This window comes from Microtus pennsylvanicus, chromosome 8 (assembly GCF_037038515.1).
Source record: "Microtus pennsylvanicus isolate mMicPen1 chromosome 8, mMicPen1.hap1, whole genome shotgun sequence".
NCBI lineage: Eukaryota > Metazoa > Chordata > Mammalia > Rodentia > Cricetidae > Microtus > Microtus pennsylvanicus.
The window spans coordinates 111,254,250-111,271,973 of NC_134586.1; the positions used below are offsets into that span (position 1 = coordinate 111,254,250).

The following is a 17,724-nucleotide window of genomic DNA, read 5'->3' on the forward strand; positions in this document are numbered from 1 at the left end:
AGTAATCATCACTCTTACCCAGATGTGAAACCTGAGAACTACAACAACACTCAACCTGGCAAAACATGCTCACTGGCACTACAGCAGCATAAGCATCATGGGAGGAACAAACTATTTTCAAACTATTAGATTGAAACCCGTGGCTGGAACCATTACTAGGGCCAAGAACCAATAAGTAGACAGGTGATAGTTTGAGGGAAGAATTTACTACTATTATTTTTGCTAAATGAACATAGTACTAAATGATCTAACTTATCATTGTGCTCCCAGATTAACCCATTTCTCAACCCTCATAAGAGAAGCTTCTTCTTGCAATAGGCAGCAACTAACACAGAGACTCGGAGACTGCAGAGTGCTTAGCCATAAACGGGACACCTAGATGAGGCAGGAGTGATGCTGGCACGGCACAGCAGAGCACGTGTGAACACACACGGCGGATGTGAAAGCATGCACAAGACCTTTGCAGGCCTGAGCCAGACGACATTCCAGCATGGCGAGGGAAGGTGAGCTTGAAGCCCTACACAGTCAAGGAACCAGAGGCAACTGACAGCATTTGAGGCAGGGAGAGTCGGTTTTCTCAGAGTTTGACCCCTAGTTAGGTCACCATGCCCCAGTGGGAGGCTATTTATATCCAAGAATATACAAGAAGTACAAAGTGGACTCAGTAGGCCTAGAAATAAAAAGAGGACACAAAGTCGGGTGGTCAGGGAAGAGGGGTAGGAGGATTGGAGGAGGGGTGAATATGATCAAACATACTCAAAGAATAAAAATAAGAAGTAAATAGCAAGTGTGGTAGTTTGAATTATTTGGCCCCCATAATCTCATAGGGAGTGGCACAAAATCAGGTATAGGTTCCATCTTATGGAGTATGCCTTAAATCCATTCTTAGAAGTGGTTGGTTACTATCCTAACATTTGTGCCACTATTGCACCAGTGGCCATACCCTGTAGGCAGGTTGTTATTACAGCTAACAGGTTTGGTAGCTGGGTGAGACTTGTCCACTCTTGGGAACATACCCAAAGGGCTCCACATCTGTAGGCCCATATTTCTACTTGGTGTGACAGCCAAGTTCTCAGGCCATAGTTGGTATCCAGAGCAGTCACAGTACCCTGCCAGACAGGCTGTCACCACCCTAACAAAAGCTCAGGATATGTTGCTCCTTTTCTTTTGTAATTATGTAGATCGCCTGAAAAGAGGTGTAAATTCCAAGCTAGTGACTGAGCTGCAGATGTGACTGTAGTCCTGCTGCCCTGGAAGCACAATGTTAATGAACTTCCACCTTAGTTTGCCTTGGGGGATAAAAGGTGTTGGATAATAAATGCGGGTGATCTTCAGGATTTGAATGAAGCTTGAGACTCCCTTCCCATATTGCTGAGTGAACTGTGTCTCAGTTACTCTTGCACCTCCACGACAATCCAGAGAGGGACAAGTAGTTTATGTTAGGGCATGGGACCCTGACACACATAACAAAAGTTACTTGCTCATCTGTATTCATTCATACTAGTCAGATGTGAAATAAATGAGATGTTTATCAACTGATGAGAGGATAATGAAAACTGTGGTACATTTACCCAATGGGATATTATCCAACTGTTAAGAATATAATGTGTGTATACATATATACATGGTATAAAACTTTTTAATAACCACATATAAGAGAAAACATATAATGTTTGTTTTTCTGGGTCTGGGTTACCTCACTCAGGACAACTGTTTCAGTTCCACCCATTTACCTGCAAATTTCGTAATTTAATTCTTACAATAAAGTTTTAATAATTTATTAAAAAGTTGACTTGAATCTAGAATAGTGGTAACCAAAGATTGGGTAGGGCATTGGGGAAGGGTAGAAAAAGGAAGGTTGTATTTTACTGATGCATGCTAGAAATGTGTATAAAAATATCCCACCAAACCCTGTTAGCATTATTAATGAATGGAATGTTAGTTAAAAATGATATGGCAAAGAAAAATCACGAATAATCTTGCTGAGAAATGGATCCTCATAGGATACCACGTCCATATTAAATTAAACAATAAAGTTGTGGATATCATTGTGCTAACTAGCTTTCGTGTCAACTTGATACATTACAGAGTCATATGAGAGGAGGCCACCTCAACTGAGAAAATACCTCCGTAAGATTGGGCTATAGGCATGCAAGTCTATAGAGTCGTTTCTTAGTAACTGATGGGGGAGGGCCCAGCCCATTATAGGTGGGAAACCCCTTGGGCTTATGGTTCTGGGTTCTATAAGAAGGCAGGCTGAGCCAGCCAAGAGGAACAACCCAGTAAGCATCACTCCTCCATCTTCATTAGCTCTTGACTCCAGTTTCCTGTCCTGCCTTCATAACTAACTGTGATGTGAAAATATATGCAAAATAAACTCTTTCCTACACAGCTGCTTTTGATCATAATATTTTAACACAGCAATAGAAACCCTAACTAAGACAATCAGCATAATTTTTTTTTTAAAAAAATGTTAATCCAAGCTGAAAAGATAGCCCAGCAGTTAAACGTACTGCCTGTTCTTTGGGAGGACCCAGAATCAATTCCCAGCACCCAGATAACAGATAATAACTGTGCATAACTCCAGATTCAGAGGATCTAAGGCTGTCTTCTGGCCTCCATGGGTTCTACATGAGTTTGATACACAGACATACATTCAGGCAAAACATCCATATACATAAAATTAAAAATAAATAAACCTTAATTTTTTTAAAAAAAAGTATAAACTATTACAAATGAAATCAAGTTTGTGAGCCAAAACTATCTAGGTTGTTATTTTTGTTATTTATTTCAACAGCACAGAGTCAATCAGATAATGCAGAAGGCCTCCATGCCAAAGGGAGGTGTAACTTCTGACATCTTTACTGCACTTCTGTCATGCGTGTCCATGTGCACTCAAATAGAGGCTTCACATTCTAAGTGTGTTCTATCGTGTGGATCCTGGCCAAAACCTTGGGAATCACTGACTCAGATAACTCCACAAGACCTGGGTTTCTAAACAGCATCAGCTGAGGCTGGCGAGTGAGTACCTGACTTCTCTATGTGGCTACCTCCAACTTACCAAAAGTTAGATCAGTGCATGAAGAGAATGGTTATTTCCCTTCATCTTATAGCTTACTTTTGGATAGATTTTGTCTGCATTTTTAAAAGACAGGGGTATGAGGGAACGTAGGTGGGCTATGGTGACTTTTCTAATCACTAAATGTGACATCTCATGTGCTGTAACAACCAGTGCAATTATGCTTGACAATGATAGAGACCATAAGGGGAGACCAGCCAAGCCTGAAAACAAAGGAAATGTAAGGTTGTAGATTTGCATCTGCATTTGAACTATAATTTTATTTTATTCAATATGGTGAACAAAAAAGTTAATCAACTCTTTGATGGACTACATATAAAATTGTGGTTCACAACATACAATATATTAGTCCCTCAGGTTAGCAGAGCTGATGCACCAAGCTTCTAGTGTTTACCACTCGGCCTCACCAATGGCTTTTGCAAACACATAGTCTCTCCCTCCAAAGCACATGACACCATCTTTCAAGTAGAATTTCCATCTGTTCTTGCTTCGGTGAATCTGGAGAGAGAAAAGTAATTCAGACTACGTTTGTAAACTAAGGGATCACTTGCTATTCTTTAAAATAGCAAGTGGGATTATTCTGGCCCTAAATATAAGACCTTCTCAAGATACTTTATTCATTCTTTAGCAAACATTTGAGTTCCTATAAGCAAAATACTAGCTCAAGTACTGGAGATATATTAAGTCATTCATACATAATGAGAACCATCACTCCTTATCAAAATAACAATAATTGACTCCATAGACCCAAGTCTGTGGATTGCTCAGATCCCTTATATAAATGACCTTATATATTTCATACAAGCAATACACATCCTCCTGGAAGATTTATATACAATCTCTAGGCTATTTGTAGCACCTAATGTAGCACTTTTAAATGACAGTAATACTGAATTGTTCAGGAAATAGTGACCAAAAATAAGTCTGTAAATGTTCAGTAAACATGTAATTTTGCAAAGGGTTTTGATCCCCTTGGTTGACTCTGCAGAGGAAACTTCAGGTATAGAGGGATGAGTATAGACCTTAAGATTTATAAGTAGAAAAAATCCTGTCTTTGAAGAGTTTGCATTTTAATGGAGAGGGAGACCAAACCTGATAAATTACCAGTTTCTATACAAAATAGTAGAAGTAATAAGGAGTTTTTGTAGAGTAAGAGTTAACTTTTATAGCAATTAAAAGCATTATCCTCTGTCTCCTTTAAGTATATAAAATTATGACTTAAAATACTACATTAATATCCACTTCATATTCACCAGGAAGGCACAGATCTAAATATCACATGATGAGTAGTAGCAAGGATGTGGGCATCCCAAACAAAGCTGCTAAGATTGTCCTATGCACATTATCTATCTGCTTCATATCATGCTATGCTGCATGCCTGCCTTCCAGCACATACATCTCCAAGGGACAAGTCAGGCAAGCCCCATTTCAAAGGGGGGCTTTGAAATCGCCCATGAGGGTTTGCAGAGAATTCCAACAATAAAGGGTTCTTGTATTTCCTTGCTCTCTACCACATAGCTTAAGGTTTGGTTCATGTGTCACCAGCTCTGTCATCTTATCGTGTGTGATTTGTTTTTAATCCTGTAGGAAATGCTGTGTTTGAATAAGATCGTCACATCCTTAAGACAGAGATTATCATTTAGGGCAGGGATGCAGCCTAATGGCTTAGTGCAGAGCCCTTGCCTCACAAGTGGTACGTTCTAGGCTCAGTTCACCAGGAGGAAAACAATGATTATCACTTTCGGGTGCTACTATCCCACACAGCACAATAGTAGACCCAAAACACACCCTCACCTTTACAGAAGTGGGCTGCAGAGATCACTCAAAAGGTGACCGGACAAACATAAGGACCTGAGCTTGAGACCCAGCTCCACATGAAAAGGAGCTGGGCATAGCAGTGCACACTTGGAATCCCAGCGCTGGAGAGGCAAGTGGGCAGATCAATGGGACTTGTTGAGCAGCCAGTCTAGCCTACGTGGTTAGCACCAGGCTAATGAAAAGCCCTGTCTCTAAAAACAAGGTAGAAAGCACCTAAGGAACAACAGCAGAAGTTATCCTCTGGCCTCCGTGCACATACACATCCATACATACATGGCACCCACACAAATGTGCACGCAATGAACATGCACACACATACAGAATTAAACAGCTGCTCTATGAGTCACTTGCCTGAGAACTGGAACTCGTCATCATATATCGCACTATTTTATATGCTTCCCAATATAAGTTCAATTAATAAGCTCCACGTACAAAGGTGAGCACAGTACCTTATCATACTGACAGACAATTACATTTTCTGTGTCAAACAGGTCTGGCACGTCCTGCTCACTGACGTCATCTCCGGAATTTAGAGGATCCTAAAGATGAAAGATGATCACATTAAGCGATTTCACGTTACTTCAAATTTTTTTAAAGATCGAAGAACATAGACATAAAGGGGCCTGAAGAGACAGAATAGTGCTTTTTGCTTTAAAGTCAAATCACCTAGATTTGAATTCCAGTTTGACCACTTAATAATTACATCGACCTTGGGCAAATTATCAAAATTCCCTGTATCTAAGTTTTCTCATCCATGAAATGACAAGTTCAATGAGACCCAGATGATAGCAGGACTGTTGAAGATAGGAACTCAGATAAGACAACACCATAGGCAGATATATGAAGGCAGCCACAGTGAGAGTCAAAAGTCCTTACCAACTGAACTACCACATCCTACTCAAACTTCATCACATGTATTAGAAAAGTACAAAAACTCTATCTCCGAAGCCTCCTACTATGTCTGATTAAAAGCAGCGAATAAAAAACCAATTTCTAACCATGTAGTGGCAGTTAAATTACAGCTAAAGTGGGAACGCTAAGGCCCTACATACAGATGATTCTGATTTTAAGACTAAAGGTGAGGTTGATCTTAACTAGAACTGCATTTGGTTCTGAAGCACACAAAAGCATGACTCTCGTTAGTTAGGGAAACAAGTCTCGGCTCAGGTGAGCTCGTCACCTCTTCTATGGTGTCTATTTGATGGTCCTCGTTGTCACTGCTGTTTGCAGTTGAATCTTCATTTGATACACTGTCAGCTTCTTCCTCAAGCACTGTGAGGTCACCTGCATCCGTGATCCCTGGGAATTCATTCTCATCTACGTCTCTTATACTTCCTACATCTTCAGTAGATGAGTTATCGCCAGTTCCATCTATTTGAATGATTTCATTGATGTCATCATCGATTACCTGAATATTCAGGTCCCTTTCAGATGTAGCATTCTGCAAAAAGAAGAGGCACTGTTGAGTTCTCCAGGTCACGTGGGGTATTAGAACACTGAATATGAATGTTAAATGACTGGCAAATACTACATAAGTAGCCATTTAAACATATATCTGTCTTCTAAGATCAGTCTTTAAACTTGGAATTCTGGGATGTCTTTAGCATTTCTAACAAGAAAGGTTGTTCAGTTACAAGTGAAGTAAACACACAATCATACACTAGCACCTAATGAGCTCCCTGCTTTCCCATACTATTTGCTAGCTTTTATATACATTTCTACTGAATTTTAACATGATTAAAATGGCAACTGAATGATGTAGGAAAGACAGTGACTTTAGGAATGAACGCAACTGCCAAAGGATGACATAGGTCAAAGCAGTCAATACAGAACAGCAATGTTATTTCACTTAGCCCGAGGAGCCTATTGTAGAAATGTTTTTGGGGACAGAAGTAAAGCGAAGACTACCAAGATGTGGGAGGAAGAAAGGCATGAGGGGCAGATACTATTTCAGTTAGGGTTTCTATTGCTGTGAAGAGACACCATGACCACAACAAGCTTTATAAGAAAACATTTAATTAAAACTGGCTTATAGTTCAGAGATTTAACCATTATCATCATGGTGCGAAGCATGGCAGCTCACAGGCAGACATGGGCTGGAGAGGCACTTTGAGAGTTCTCTATCTACAGGCAGCAGGAAGAGAGTGAGTCACTGGGCCTGGCTTGAGAATCTGAGACCTCAAAGCCCATCCCCAGTGGCACACTTCCTCCAACAATGCTGTACCTACTCCAACGAGGCCACAGCTCCTAATAGTACCACTCCCTATAGGCCTATGGGAGCCGTTTTCATTCAAACCATTGCAGGTACCATTCTTTAAGATGATGGAAACCTGGAAATGGATAGTGATGGTGGAAGTAAATTTAATTATTAAACTGGCTATATAGATAACCATTACTTTTATCATGCTCTCTCTCAAAAAGAGTTTACAAATATTTTATATGCATTTTCTAATTTAAATCTAAGTACAACATACCGAGATGAGGCACTATGGCTTACAAGACCACAAAGGCAGCAAAGAGTGAAATGGAATTAAAGCCCAAGCTTGTTTACAGAGGGTGCCCCTCCAGTGCACCCTATTAACTCTCACTAATCTGTCACAGGTAGGCTAGTGCTCCCCCAAACTTCAAGTCTGTCACAGGTGGGCTAGTGCTCCCCCAAACTTCAAGTCTGTCACAGGTGGGCTAGTGCTCCCCCAAACTTCAAGTCTGTCACAGGTGGGCTAGTGCTCCCCCAAACTTCAAGTCTGTCACAGGTAGGCTAGCGCTCCCCCAAACTTTAAGTCTGTCACAGGTGGGCTAGAGCTCCCCCAAAGCTCCAAGCTTCTTAACAAAAAGAGGTACTTTATGTAACCATAAATACTACAGAACTTACAGCAAAATGCTTATCTTTTTAAACAAAATCATCCCTTTAAGAAACCAAAATATAAACATATATATGTAATAAAAGGGAATATGCACTATAAGCATGGTTTGAAAGGTATTTCAAAAACCTGTATTTGTACTGGAGAGATTAAGCAAAACTTCAGATTAATGCACTGCCCAAGGTATTTAAATGTATGACATGTTTCTAAGAGACTTATGCCCAATATGAACATAGTTGTACATGAGAAGTGATTTTCAAAACTCCTCTCTTTTGTAAAGATGATTAACAGAAACATTTATTTTTTTCTCATTAAAATGACTTTATGTGGTTTTAATCATTTATTTTAATGACTAAAAGGAAATGAGAATAATTTGAACACTAATGGAAGTCCAGATCTGGCCCTGCATGCCTCTATTACCGGCACTCTGGAGGCTAAGGCAAGAGGATTACGTGAGTTCAAGGCCACTGTCTCAGAAACAAAGACTTAGTGATGAGCTCCAGGTGCCATCAGGCAGCACAAGGGCATGGCAGCTGCTTGGGAAGCATGTGGGCATGGGGACACATGGTATCTAATAGTAGATCACATTGGCTCTCAGGACAAGGCAAACAAGTACAGACCAAGGGCACAGAAAGGTTAGCTATCAGACCTCATAGAAGCCTAAGGAACTATTGGATTCTTCAAGGTCATTGAAGCTAGCAAGACTTCCAAGCAGGCTCAAGAAGCTTTATTGTACTTTGAACAAATAGACTCTCTTTGCACTCCTGTACTGTGATGATACAGGCAACACAATTATACACCTTAATGCATCACCTCAAGGTACTGCTTTAACATAGGAAATACTCAGCTTTTTTATGAGTGGATGGCTAAGCTTCTGGGATGCATATCCATATAAATATTCTCTACAATGAATCCTCATAAAGCACTCTTAAAAATAACCTTACAGATATTTAACATTAATACACAGATAAGTAATTAGTTTACATGCAATTAACTTTTATAACATTGGAAACAATGCATTCACAGACAAATGAAGGTGCATCATTTATGCAGAAGTGAATGGCTATGGTGTGACTGAAATATAAATAAGTCTAAATTATAGAAACAAAGCCGGGCAGTGGTGGCGCACGCCTTTAATCCCAGCACTTGGGAGGCAGAGGCAGGCGGATCTTTGTGAGTTCGAGACCAGCCTAGTCTACAAGAGCTTGTTCCAGGACAGGCTCTAAAACCACAGAGAAACCCTGTCTCGAAAAACCAAAAAAAAAAATATAGAAACAAGATAACGTTTATTCATGTACAAAAAATGGCCACTGTCACGATAAAAATGCTAAAAAGAATACCACTGCCACACTACCAAAGAGCAGAAGCCAAACAAACGGTCACATCACAACTTTGCTTGACTTTATTTTTAAAAAAATCTCTCTGGGGTACTGGACACTGAAGGACAAAAAGCCCGTGGTTGTGTGGAACATATAAGTACATCTCTCCATGAGAATGATGGCTATCTCCAAGTGTATCTACTATAAACCAGAGTCTCTCCTTTTCTATACAAGATGTCTGACCATCAATCAAAATAAAAAATAACAAGGAACTAAAAAAGCAAGAAAGGCCAGCTACAGGCAGGAAAGCCAACCAAAAGGATCAGACTCCGATGTCAGAATCAGACTATGATGTCAGAATCAGACTGTGATGTCAGAATCCGACTGTGATGTCAAAATCAGACTCTAATGTCAGAATCAGACTGTGATTGATGGTAGGCAAGCCAGTGAGAAACATGGGCAGCATGAATAAGCATGGCCCTAGCATGGGAATTTCCTTGGGCATAGGGAAAGTATAAGTCAAATGGAAATTCTAAAAATAAAAATTATCAGAGTAAAAATTCTATCTGAAGGAGTCATTAGTACAATCAATACAGACAAAGAAAGAATCAAAAGTATGCAGAAAAAAAGAGAAGAACACAGAACCAACCAACAAGCAGTTTAGTAAATATACAGGTATAAATGGTCTGAACACACCAATTACAAAGCCATAAGAATGGACCAAATTAGCAAGACACGATAATATCCTGTGTATAAGAAAGCACTTTAAATATAACACAGATCCGTTAAAAGTATCTAAGGTGAGGGCTGAAGAACTGACACAGCACTAATTCTCAGCACCCACCAGCATCAGGCAGCTCACAACTGCCTCTGCCTCTCAGATGCCAGAGTTAAAGGCTTGCATCTTCCCCCATTCTCTTTCCTAGGCCGCTCTCAGCAATCCTTTACCGAAGGAAACTTTGCCCACCTGTGAAGGCATCTACAAAAGCCCACAGCCAGCACAGCACTTGCTAACAAGACTCGACATTATTCCCTTCGGACCAAGAGTGAAATGCTGGCTCTCTCTCACTCTAATTATGGACTAGAAGTCTTAGAGAAATGAGAAAAAAAAGAAAGAAAAAGATGTTGGCAAGGAATCAATTAAGTTGGTTCTGTTCACAATGATTACAACTGCATAACACATTTCTAAGGACTATACAAAATTCCCTGGTTTTAACAGGTGACAGAATATAAGATCAGCTTACAAAACTTGTATGTCTACACCTAACAATAAATAATTGAAATTGTAAATCAATACATTTGAATCAGGAAGAGAAAAGCAATTAACATTAGTTAAGTTAACATTAAGTTAACATTCGTTAACTCTTTGCCAGATTTCTAGCATAGTACCCAAAAGCAGAATGCAGGGGGACAATATAAAGTGCTTAAAATAAAGAAGGTGTTGAATACAGTCCCAACAAACACTGTTGTAGTGGTTTGTCCTGCTGTAGCCACGCCTCCCTCCCCCCTTCCATCTTAAACAAGAGGGGAAAATTAAACCATTCCCAGATAAAAGGTAAAGGCATCCATCACCACTGGTTTTCCTAGGAGTCCTTTGGGATGAAATCAAAGGATACTAACTGGGAAACAACAGGAAGATATTTTCCAAAAGGGGAGTTGACACCAGCAAACACAGATTCCCACATTACTATAATTTTACTGCAATGGTCTTTTTATTCTTCTTTAAGGTTTAAGAGACAAAAGCATAAATCTATGAATCTAAATATGTAAATACAACCTGTGACAATAAGGAAAAGCAGAGAATGGCTGAAGTATGAAGAAAGCTTTTGTTGTTGTCAGAATCAAAGGGGTTATTACCATGTGAAGTCAATATATTTAACCCCCATAATAACCAAAATGAAAATAGCTAGAGAATATCACACAGTGGGAATGTTAAGGAAATCAAAAATGTACCAATACAAGAATGCCAACTAAACAGAAAAGAAAACAGCAAAGAAGAAATCAAAGAACATAATCCCAAGGCACATATAAAACAAGTAACAAAATGATATGAGTTACCCCTTCCCTATCAATAATTGCCTAAAACATACATAAATCAAATCATTTCTATCAATCCATTTTGTGTTGTTCTTACAAATTACCTGAGCCTGAGAAATCTATAAAGAAAAGAGGTTGGTGTAGGAGGTCTTTCTGTTTATGTGTTGCTTTCATTGGTTAATGAATAAAGAAACTGCCTTGGCCTTTTGATAGGACAGAACTTAGGTAAGCATGGAAAACAGAACTGAATGCTGGGAGGAAGAAAGCAGAGTCAGGGGGATGCCATGGATCCTCTGCCTGAGATGGACTCTGGTTAAAATCTTTCCCGGTAAGCCACTGCCAAATGGCAATACACAGATTAATAGAAATGGGTTAATTTAAGATGTAAGAGTTAGCCAATAAGAGGCTAGAGATAATGGCCAGGCAGTGATTTAATTAATACAATTTCTATATGGTTATTTCAGGGCTAAGCTAGCCAGGTGGCCGGGACAAACAAGCAGGCCCTCTCCTTACAACAGTTGTTCATATTCTGGGACTTCAGAAGGAGTCAGTACCTGCTTGAGTCTGATGGAGATTCACAAGCATGGGTAATCACAATGGAGGGACCATATGGAGAAGAGTGGAACACTAGAACCTAGGGAGGAGCCAAGCCAATTTCTTTTTACACCTCAAGTTCATGGGGATACTCTTTGAGCCATCCCATTCTAGGAGCTCAGCATGAATCTATCCTGATGGTGGACGTAGGATATGACTGAGTTCATCTTCCTTTTCAAATGCTCCTACATCAGCTCCACCTTTCTGGAGACTAAACCAGCAGGAGACATACTATGTCCAAATCATTTCCCAAACAAAACACATAGACTGCAGGCAGACTGGATTGGAAAGGATAGAATCCAACCATCTGCTGTCTACATGACCCTAACTGAAAATCTAAGAACATGGATAGGTTGAAAAATAAAAGGACAGAAAATTAAAAGGCACATAATAGTAGCAAAAAGATCAGTAGAAGATGTATCATTTGGAGAGAGAGAGAGAGAGAGACAGAGAGAGAGAGAGAGAGAGAGAGAGAGAGAGAGAGAGAGAGAGAGAGAGAGAGAGAGAGAAGGAAGGAAGGAAGGAAGGAAGGAAGGAAGGAAGGAAAGAAAGAAGGAAAGAAAGAAAGAAAGAAGGAAGGGAGAGAAAATAGAAAGAAAAAACAGACTTTAGGTGAAAAAACTGTTATAAATATGAGGAAGTAAAGAAGAGAGGGAGGAAAGAGAAACACAGAATCCTAAGAGATTATCTCATCAACAAGATTATAATTATAAATATGTCACCAAATATCAGGTCACATATGTAACAAACACTGAAAGAATGGAAGGCAGCGACAATGCTAGGACAGCCTCACTTCTGGTGGTATACAGATAGAAATTCAATGATCAAATGATGAACTTAACAATATAATCAGTAGGACATAGAATAGACATCTCTTCTGGTTCATTTTCTGTCAGTGTTATCAACACCATGACCAAAACAAAGTCATAGCCCATCACTGCAGGAAGATCAGGGCAGGAGCCCAAACAGGAGCAGAAATGGAAACATGGAGGAATGCTGCCTTCTGGCTTATTTTCCCTGGTTTGCTCAGCTGCCTTCTTATACTGCCCAGGCCTACCTGCCTAGGCATGGCACCACCCACAGTGGGCTGGCCCGCCCACATCAACTAGCAATAAGAAACTGCCCTATACACATTTCAACAGGCCAATGGAGACAATTCCTCAACTGTGGATCTGTCTTCCAAGATAACTCTAACTTGTGTCAAGTGGATAATAACTGACTGGGACGGGATACAAAGGAACTCTCCATTCATCAAAAGCAAACTTTCACTAAGTTTGCTTAATAATCACTAAGATTGACTATCTTAGGATGAAAGGCAAATTCAGAAAGAAAAAAATCATATTAGGCATCTTTTATGATCATAATACTAGAAATAATTGTGAATAAAGTTACAAAAATAAAAAAATTGGAATAAATATTAGAAATTCACAACAAGAAATAGCATGAGGAAAACTACAAAATCTAAAAATATGTATCAATTAAACAACATATATTCAAACTCAGTGGGTTAAAAAAGAAATTACAAAATCTTAAGATCTTAAATGAAACAACAGTTCAGTATGGAGCACATACTTGTAAGCCTAGCACTCAACAGACTGAGGCAGGAGGACTGTCAGTTCAAGACCAGCATGGGCTCTCAATAAATAATAAAATTTAAAATGAAGGACACATAACACACATTCCAAAGTTTACAGGTCCTAGAAGGGAAATTTAAAGTTGTATATACTAAAATTTGAAAGACCAATCTCAGATTAACAACCTAACATGACAGAATGGTGATGTAGGGGGTGGGGTGGGATTCAAGGTTATCAGAAGTACTAACGAACAGAAATAAAACAAAAAAAAATGGAGAAAGAGAAAAGGAAAGTAATAAAATCAAAAGTCAGTTCTTCAGAGTGATGAAATAGATGCCTCTTTGTTTAGAAAAAGAAGATTCATACACCCCAAATCCTAAGTAAAACAAGGAACATCACTACTGACCTTACAGACACGCCTTGAGAGAATGCTAAGAACGCTTCTCCACCAACACAACAAGAAGTCTAGGAGAGCTAGACAGGGGACTCAGCAGTTAAAAGCATATGCTGCTCTTCTAAGTTCCCAGAACCCATGCTGAGCAGCTCACAGACACCAGTAACTCCAGCTCCAAAAGACCTCACACCTTCTTCTGGCCTCCATGGATACCTGCAGTCATGTACACAGGCACACACATTCATATACATAATATTAAAAACAAGTCTTTAAAGAAAACAGAAAGGTAGATGGAATAGATATGTCCCTGGAAACCTAGCCCTCCCGGGACTGAAAAAAATAAACATTCTGAACAAACTGTGCTTGTCAGTCAATTCTCTCTTGGTATATCTATAGAGTTGACACAGCCCAAAAGAAATCCCAGCTGGGTTTCAGGTTTTTGTTGTTTTGTTTTGTTTTCAGTTAACAAGCTGATTGTCACATTTCTATGGAAATATAGAAGAATTAGAACAACCAAAATGATTTTGAAAAAGAAAAAATTTGAAGGACTCTTTCTCTGATGCCCAGCTTACTTTAAAACCCCTATAATAAAGCAAATAGTCATGGGTCAAGTAGAAGAAAGAATGCCCAGAAATAAATCAGTACAGGCAATTAAAATTGAAGCTGAGCTATCACAGAGAACCAACATGCTTTTCACAGGGCTTCTCAGATGTTTATGTGTGGCCCCTTTATAACAGAGAAATATTTATCTAACCCCAGCTATACCATAGAGGTCCAAAAATGTAACCCTATTCCACCTTACCTAAAGGTCAGGGAGTCTGAGTTTATTTTGCTCACTTAAAGTTGTTGACACCAAGTGTGGGTACACAACCTGACCTAGGGTGTGGTTACTTGATGCTTTAGACATTAAGATGACTCATACAGGTAGATCCACTCCACCCTGACCAAAGGTCAGAGAAGCATACTTCTGCTCCTTCTTTTGAAATAGGAGGTTTGACCTAGAAAGTGACTACCTTTAGGATTCTTGGTCTAGGGTGGGTTCACTGTCTAAACAAAAAGGATTAAGTATTGAACCAAGAAATTGTTCTAGTTGTCCTTTGTATCATGTTAAAGCAGTCTTTTGCCTTCTTCTCCCCTTTTGTATTGGGGTACAAAAGCGTATGGAAAATTAACATGGGCAAACTCAGAAATCAGAATTCAGCAGTCAGAATTCACTGAGTTGCCCTCCCATTGCTATGCTGTGTCTCTGTGGTTCTTCTTATCTCTGTTCCTCCTACATAACTTTTCTAATCTTCATGCCCCTACCTTGGAATGTACAAACCAGCCATGGCTAGGACAGCAACAAAAGTCATTCCAAAAAGTTGGCTCACAACGCTATACAAATTCCAAAGCTAGAAAACAACCCAAATGCCCTCCTGGTAAACTCGGGTACATTTATAAATGGATATGCTGCTGCATGCAACAGCATAGAGTAATCTCAAACACCACTAAAGCTACACACTGCACAACTCCAGTTGACTGTCATTCTGGAAAAGGCAGCTCCATGCTGAAAGAAAGCAGACCCAGTGAAGGACTTCAGGGACTGGGGACAGAGGAAAGGCACTGACTACAAACACACCAAGGCATTCCTGGGAGTAATGCAAAGGTTCTCGAGCACAGTTGTGCTTGCTTTGTAGAACTGCCTGTTTGCCCAAGTTCACACTGTACACCAAAAGAGGTGAATTTTATTGTATTTAGATTCTACCTCAATGAATCTGACTTTTTAAAAGGAAGTAGCTGAGTCAGTCCTAGTCCTGAATCAATGCCAAATGTGGCTTTTCATTTTAACAGCAAAAAGGAAACCTTAAATTACAAATATCTTTTGTAGAAAATGAACTGTAGCCCCTACAGGACTTTGTTCAGTGAGTTACCAGCTTACTAAGTGGTATGACAAATCCCAGGACTGGGCTGGGAAATTGGCTTGGTGGAAAGAGTGGTGGTAAGAGTACTTGCTGCTACTAAGTTCATATCCTCAGCACCCTTCAGAAAGTAGTTGTGGCTACTCAAGCCAGTAACCCCAAGCTGAGTGGAGGCAGCAGTTCACTGGCTTAGCCAGCTAGCTGAAAAACCAGAAGCTCCCAGTTTAGTGAGCCCCTGTTTGAAGCAGACAAGGCATAGAAAGATAGAGAAGGACACCAAACATCCTCTTCTGATCTTTCCCTGGCTGTGTGCAATGTTCGTATCACCCTCTTCTCCCCTCCCCAGACCCCTTTTCCCCAGTCTCTTCACTTCTTTCACCCTCCCTTTCTCACTTCCTTTCCCCTCCTCCCTGTTCCTCTCTTCAGGACTCTGAACTGAATTAAAATAAGACCCTATTTTTTTTAAACTAGGGAACTTTTTTTACTCAGAGAGAAAAGGAATATTACAAACTCAAATTTCTTATCAATGACTTCAACAGTTTTGTTTTTTCATTTCTAACTTCTGTCTTCAGAAGCAAACACTGGAAAGTTCACATAGCTGCTGGCTATGATGTCTTCCTGACTGCACAACCAAAAGAGCCAATAATGTTCCACAGTATTCACAATGAATCCTGAAGGACGGTGCACAGAAAGACTCTAGGATTTCACATAGCCAACCACACGCCAACAAATCCTCCAGAAGAAATGTTAGGAAGGGGTTGTCCTTCCCTCCCCAAAGAGCAGGGGCTTCAGCACTTTTCTTTTGAAAGATGGAAAAATCCTGCAGAAAGGAGAATATAATACTTTGTCTACATTTTTGATACATGCATTGGAAAAAAACAATAATCCAAAACTGACTGAAACGTCTTCAAGTCAGCAGACATGACTTCAGGAATGCTTTGGCCTCGCAGTAATACAGGCTACCTGCTGGAACCCACAGCATAAGCCATCTACTGCAGCAGAGAAACCCTGCTTGTGAAGGAAGGATCCGCAGATGCTGCCCTGGTTTGCAGGATCTCAAGCCCTGCCAAGTATAAGACATTCACCATTACAAAGAAGTGGTCTCCAGCTAGAAAAGGAAAAAGGCTCACAGCATAGGAATTGTCTAGTGACGTCAGTGTGCTGATGGGAACTAGAATCAGAGGCCAGCTGCCCTCAGAAGCACATGGCAATTTTACCCTTTTGAATGTTAGAGGAATGTCAGTGCCGGTTCCTTCGTGAATCCTGTGTGAATGTCGAAAATGTCAGCAGTTTAGCTGCAAGAAGATGCAATGAAGTGGGGTGGCTGCTTCAGCCTCCCTTCTGTAGAGCAAACCAGCAGCTCAATGACCAAGATCTTCCACTTTGCAAAGGTGACTAAAGTGTGTGTGGGTTTTGTGGCTATGTCATAAAATAAACAAATAAGACGGGATTCCTTAAGATAAAGCTTTGCCAAGTCCAACTTCCAACCATTACAATTCAGAAATAACTACACTATTCCAGTGGCTGGTAGGATAGAACGTCAAAATACAGGGCAATAAACACAAAACATAAGAATTAGGTATCCCCGCCATCTTCAGCTTTAATTCTGTACAATCCAGTTGCTCACAGGGGCAGGACAAAGCATCTCTTATTCTTTTGTTGTTATCATTGTTTTTCAAGACAGGTATTCACTGTAGCTTTAAAGCCTGTCCTGGAACTAGCTCTTGTAGACCAGGCTGGCCTCGAACTCACAGAGATCCGCCTGCCTCTGTTTCTCAAGTGCTGGGATTAAAGACATGTACCACCACCACCCAGCTGTGTCTCTTATTCTTAACAAAAACTTAGTCTTGATCAATCATGATATGGTGACAGTGGCTACGTGTTAGCTGGCTATGACAATAACACCCTGGGCCACCCTACTCCTGTGTGCCATATGTGTTTCTGAGACTCCTTGTTGCTGTGACAAATATCTGAGAGAAACAATTTAGAGCCATTTGTTTTGCTTCATGGTTTCAGATTCTGAGTTCATTGGTTTTGGCCTCAAATGAAGGAGACCATCACGACAACAGGGTATGCTTTGGATGAGGTTGCTCAAATGAAGGAGACCATCATGGGCTTTGGATGAAATTGGCACCAGGAAGCCGAGAAAG

At 40.1% G+C, this 17,724-nt stretch overlaps 1 protein-coding gene across 2 annotated transcripts in view; it reads right to left on the reverse strand.

The window, feature by feature from the left end:
* Nucleotides 1-3,364: 3,364 nt before the first annotated feature.
* The window catches only part of Gtf2a1l (general transcription factor IIA subunit 1 like), a 41,554-nt gene continuing 27,194 nt past the window's right edge, over nucleotides 3,365-17,724 (reverse strand). For both annotated transcript variants that reach the window (XM_075982118.1, XM_075982117.1), the window contains 3 exons: nucleotides 6,078-6,338; nucleotides 5,347-5,436; nucleotides 3,365-3,577 (listed from right to left, as the gene is read on the reverse strand). In XM_075982118.1, coding sequence (XP_075838233.1) covers nucleotides 3,470-3,577; nucleotides 5,347-5,436; nucleotides 6,078-6,338 — 459 coding nt within the window. In that variant the 3' untranslated portion in view covers nucleotides 3,365-3,469. The remainder of the gene's footprint in view (nucleotides 3,578-5,346; nucleotides 5,437-6,077; nucleotides 6,339-17,724) is intronic.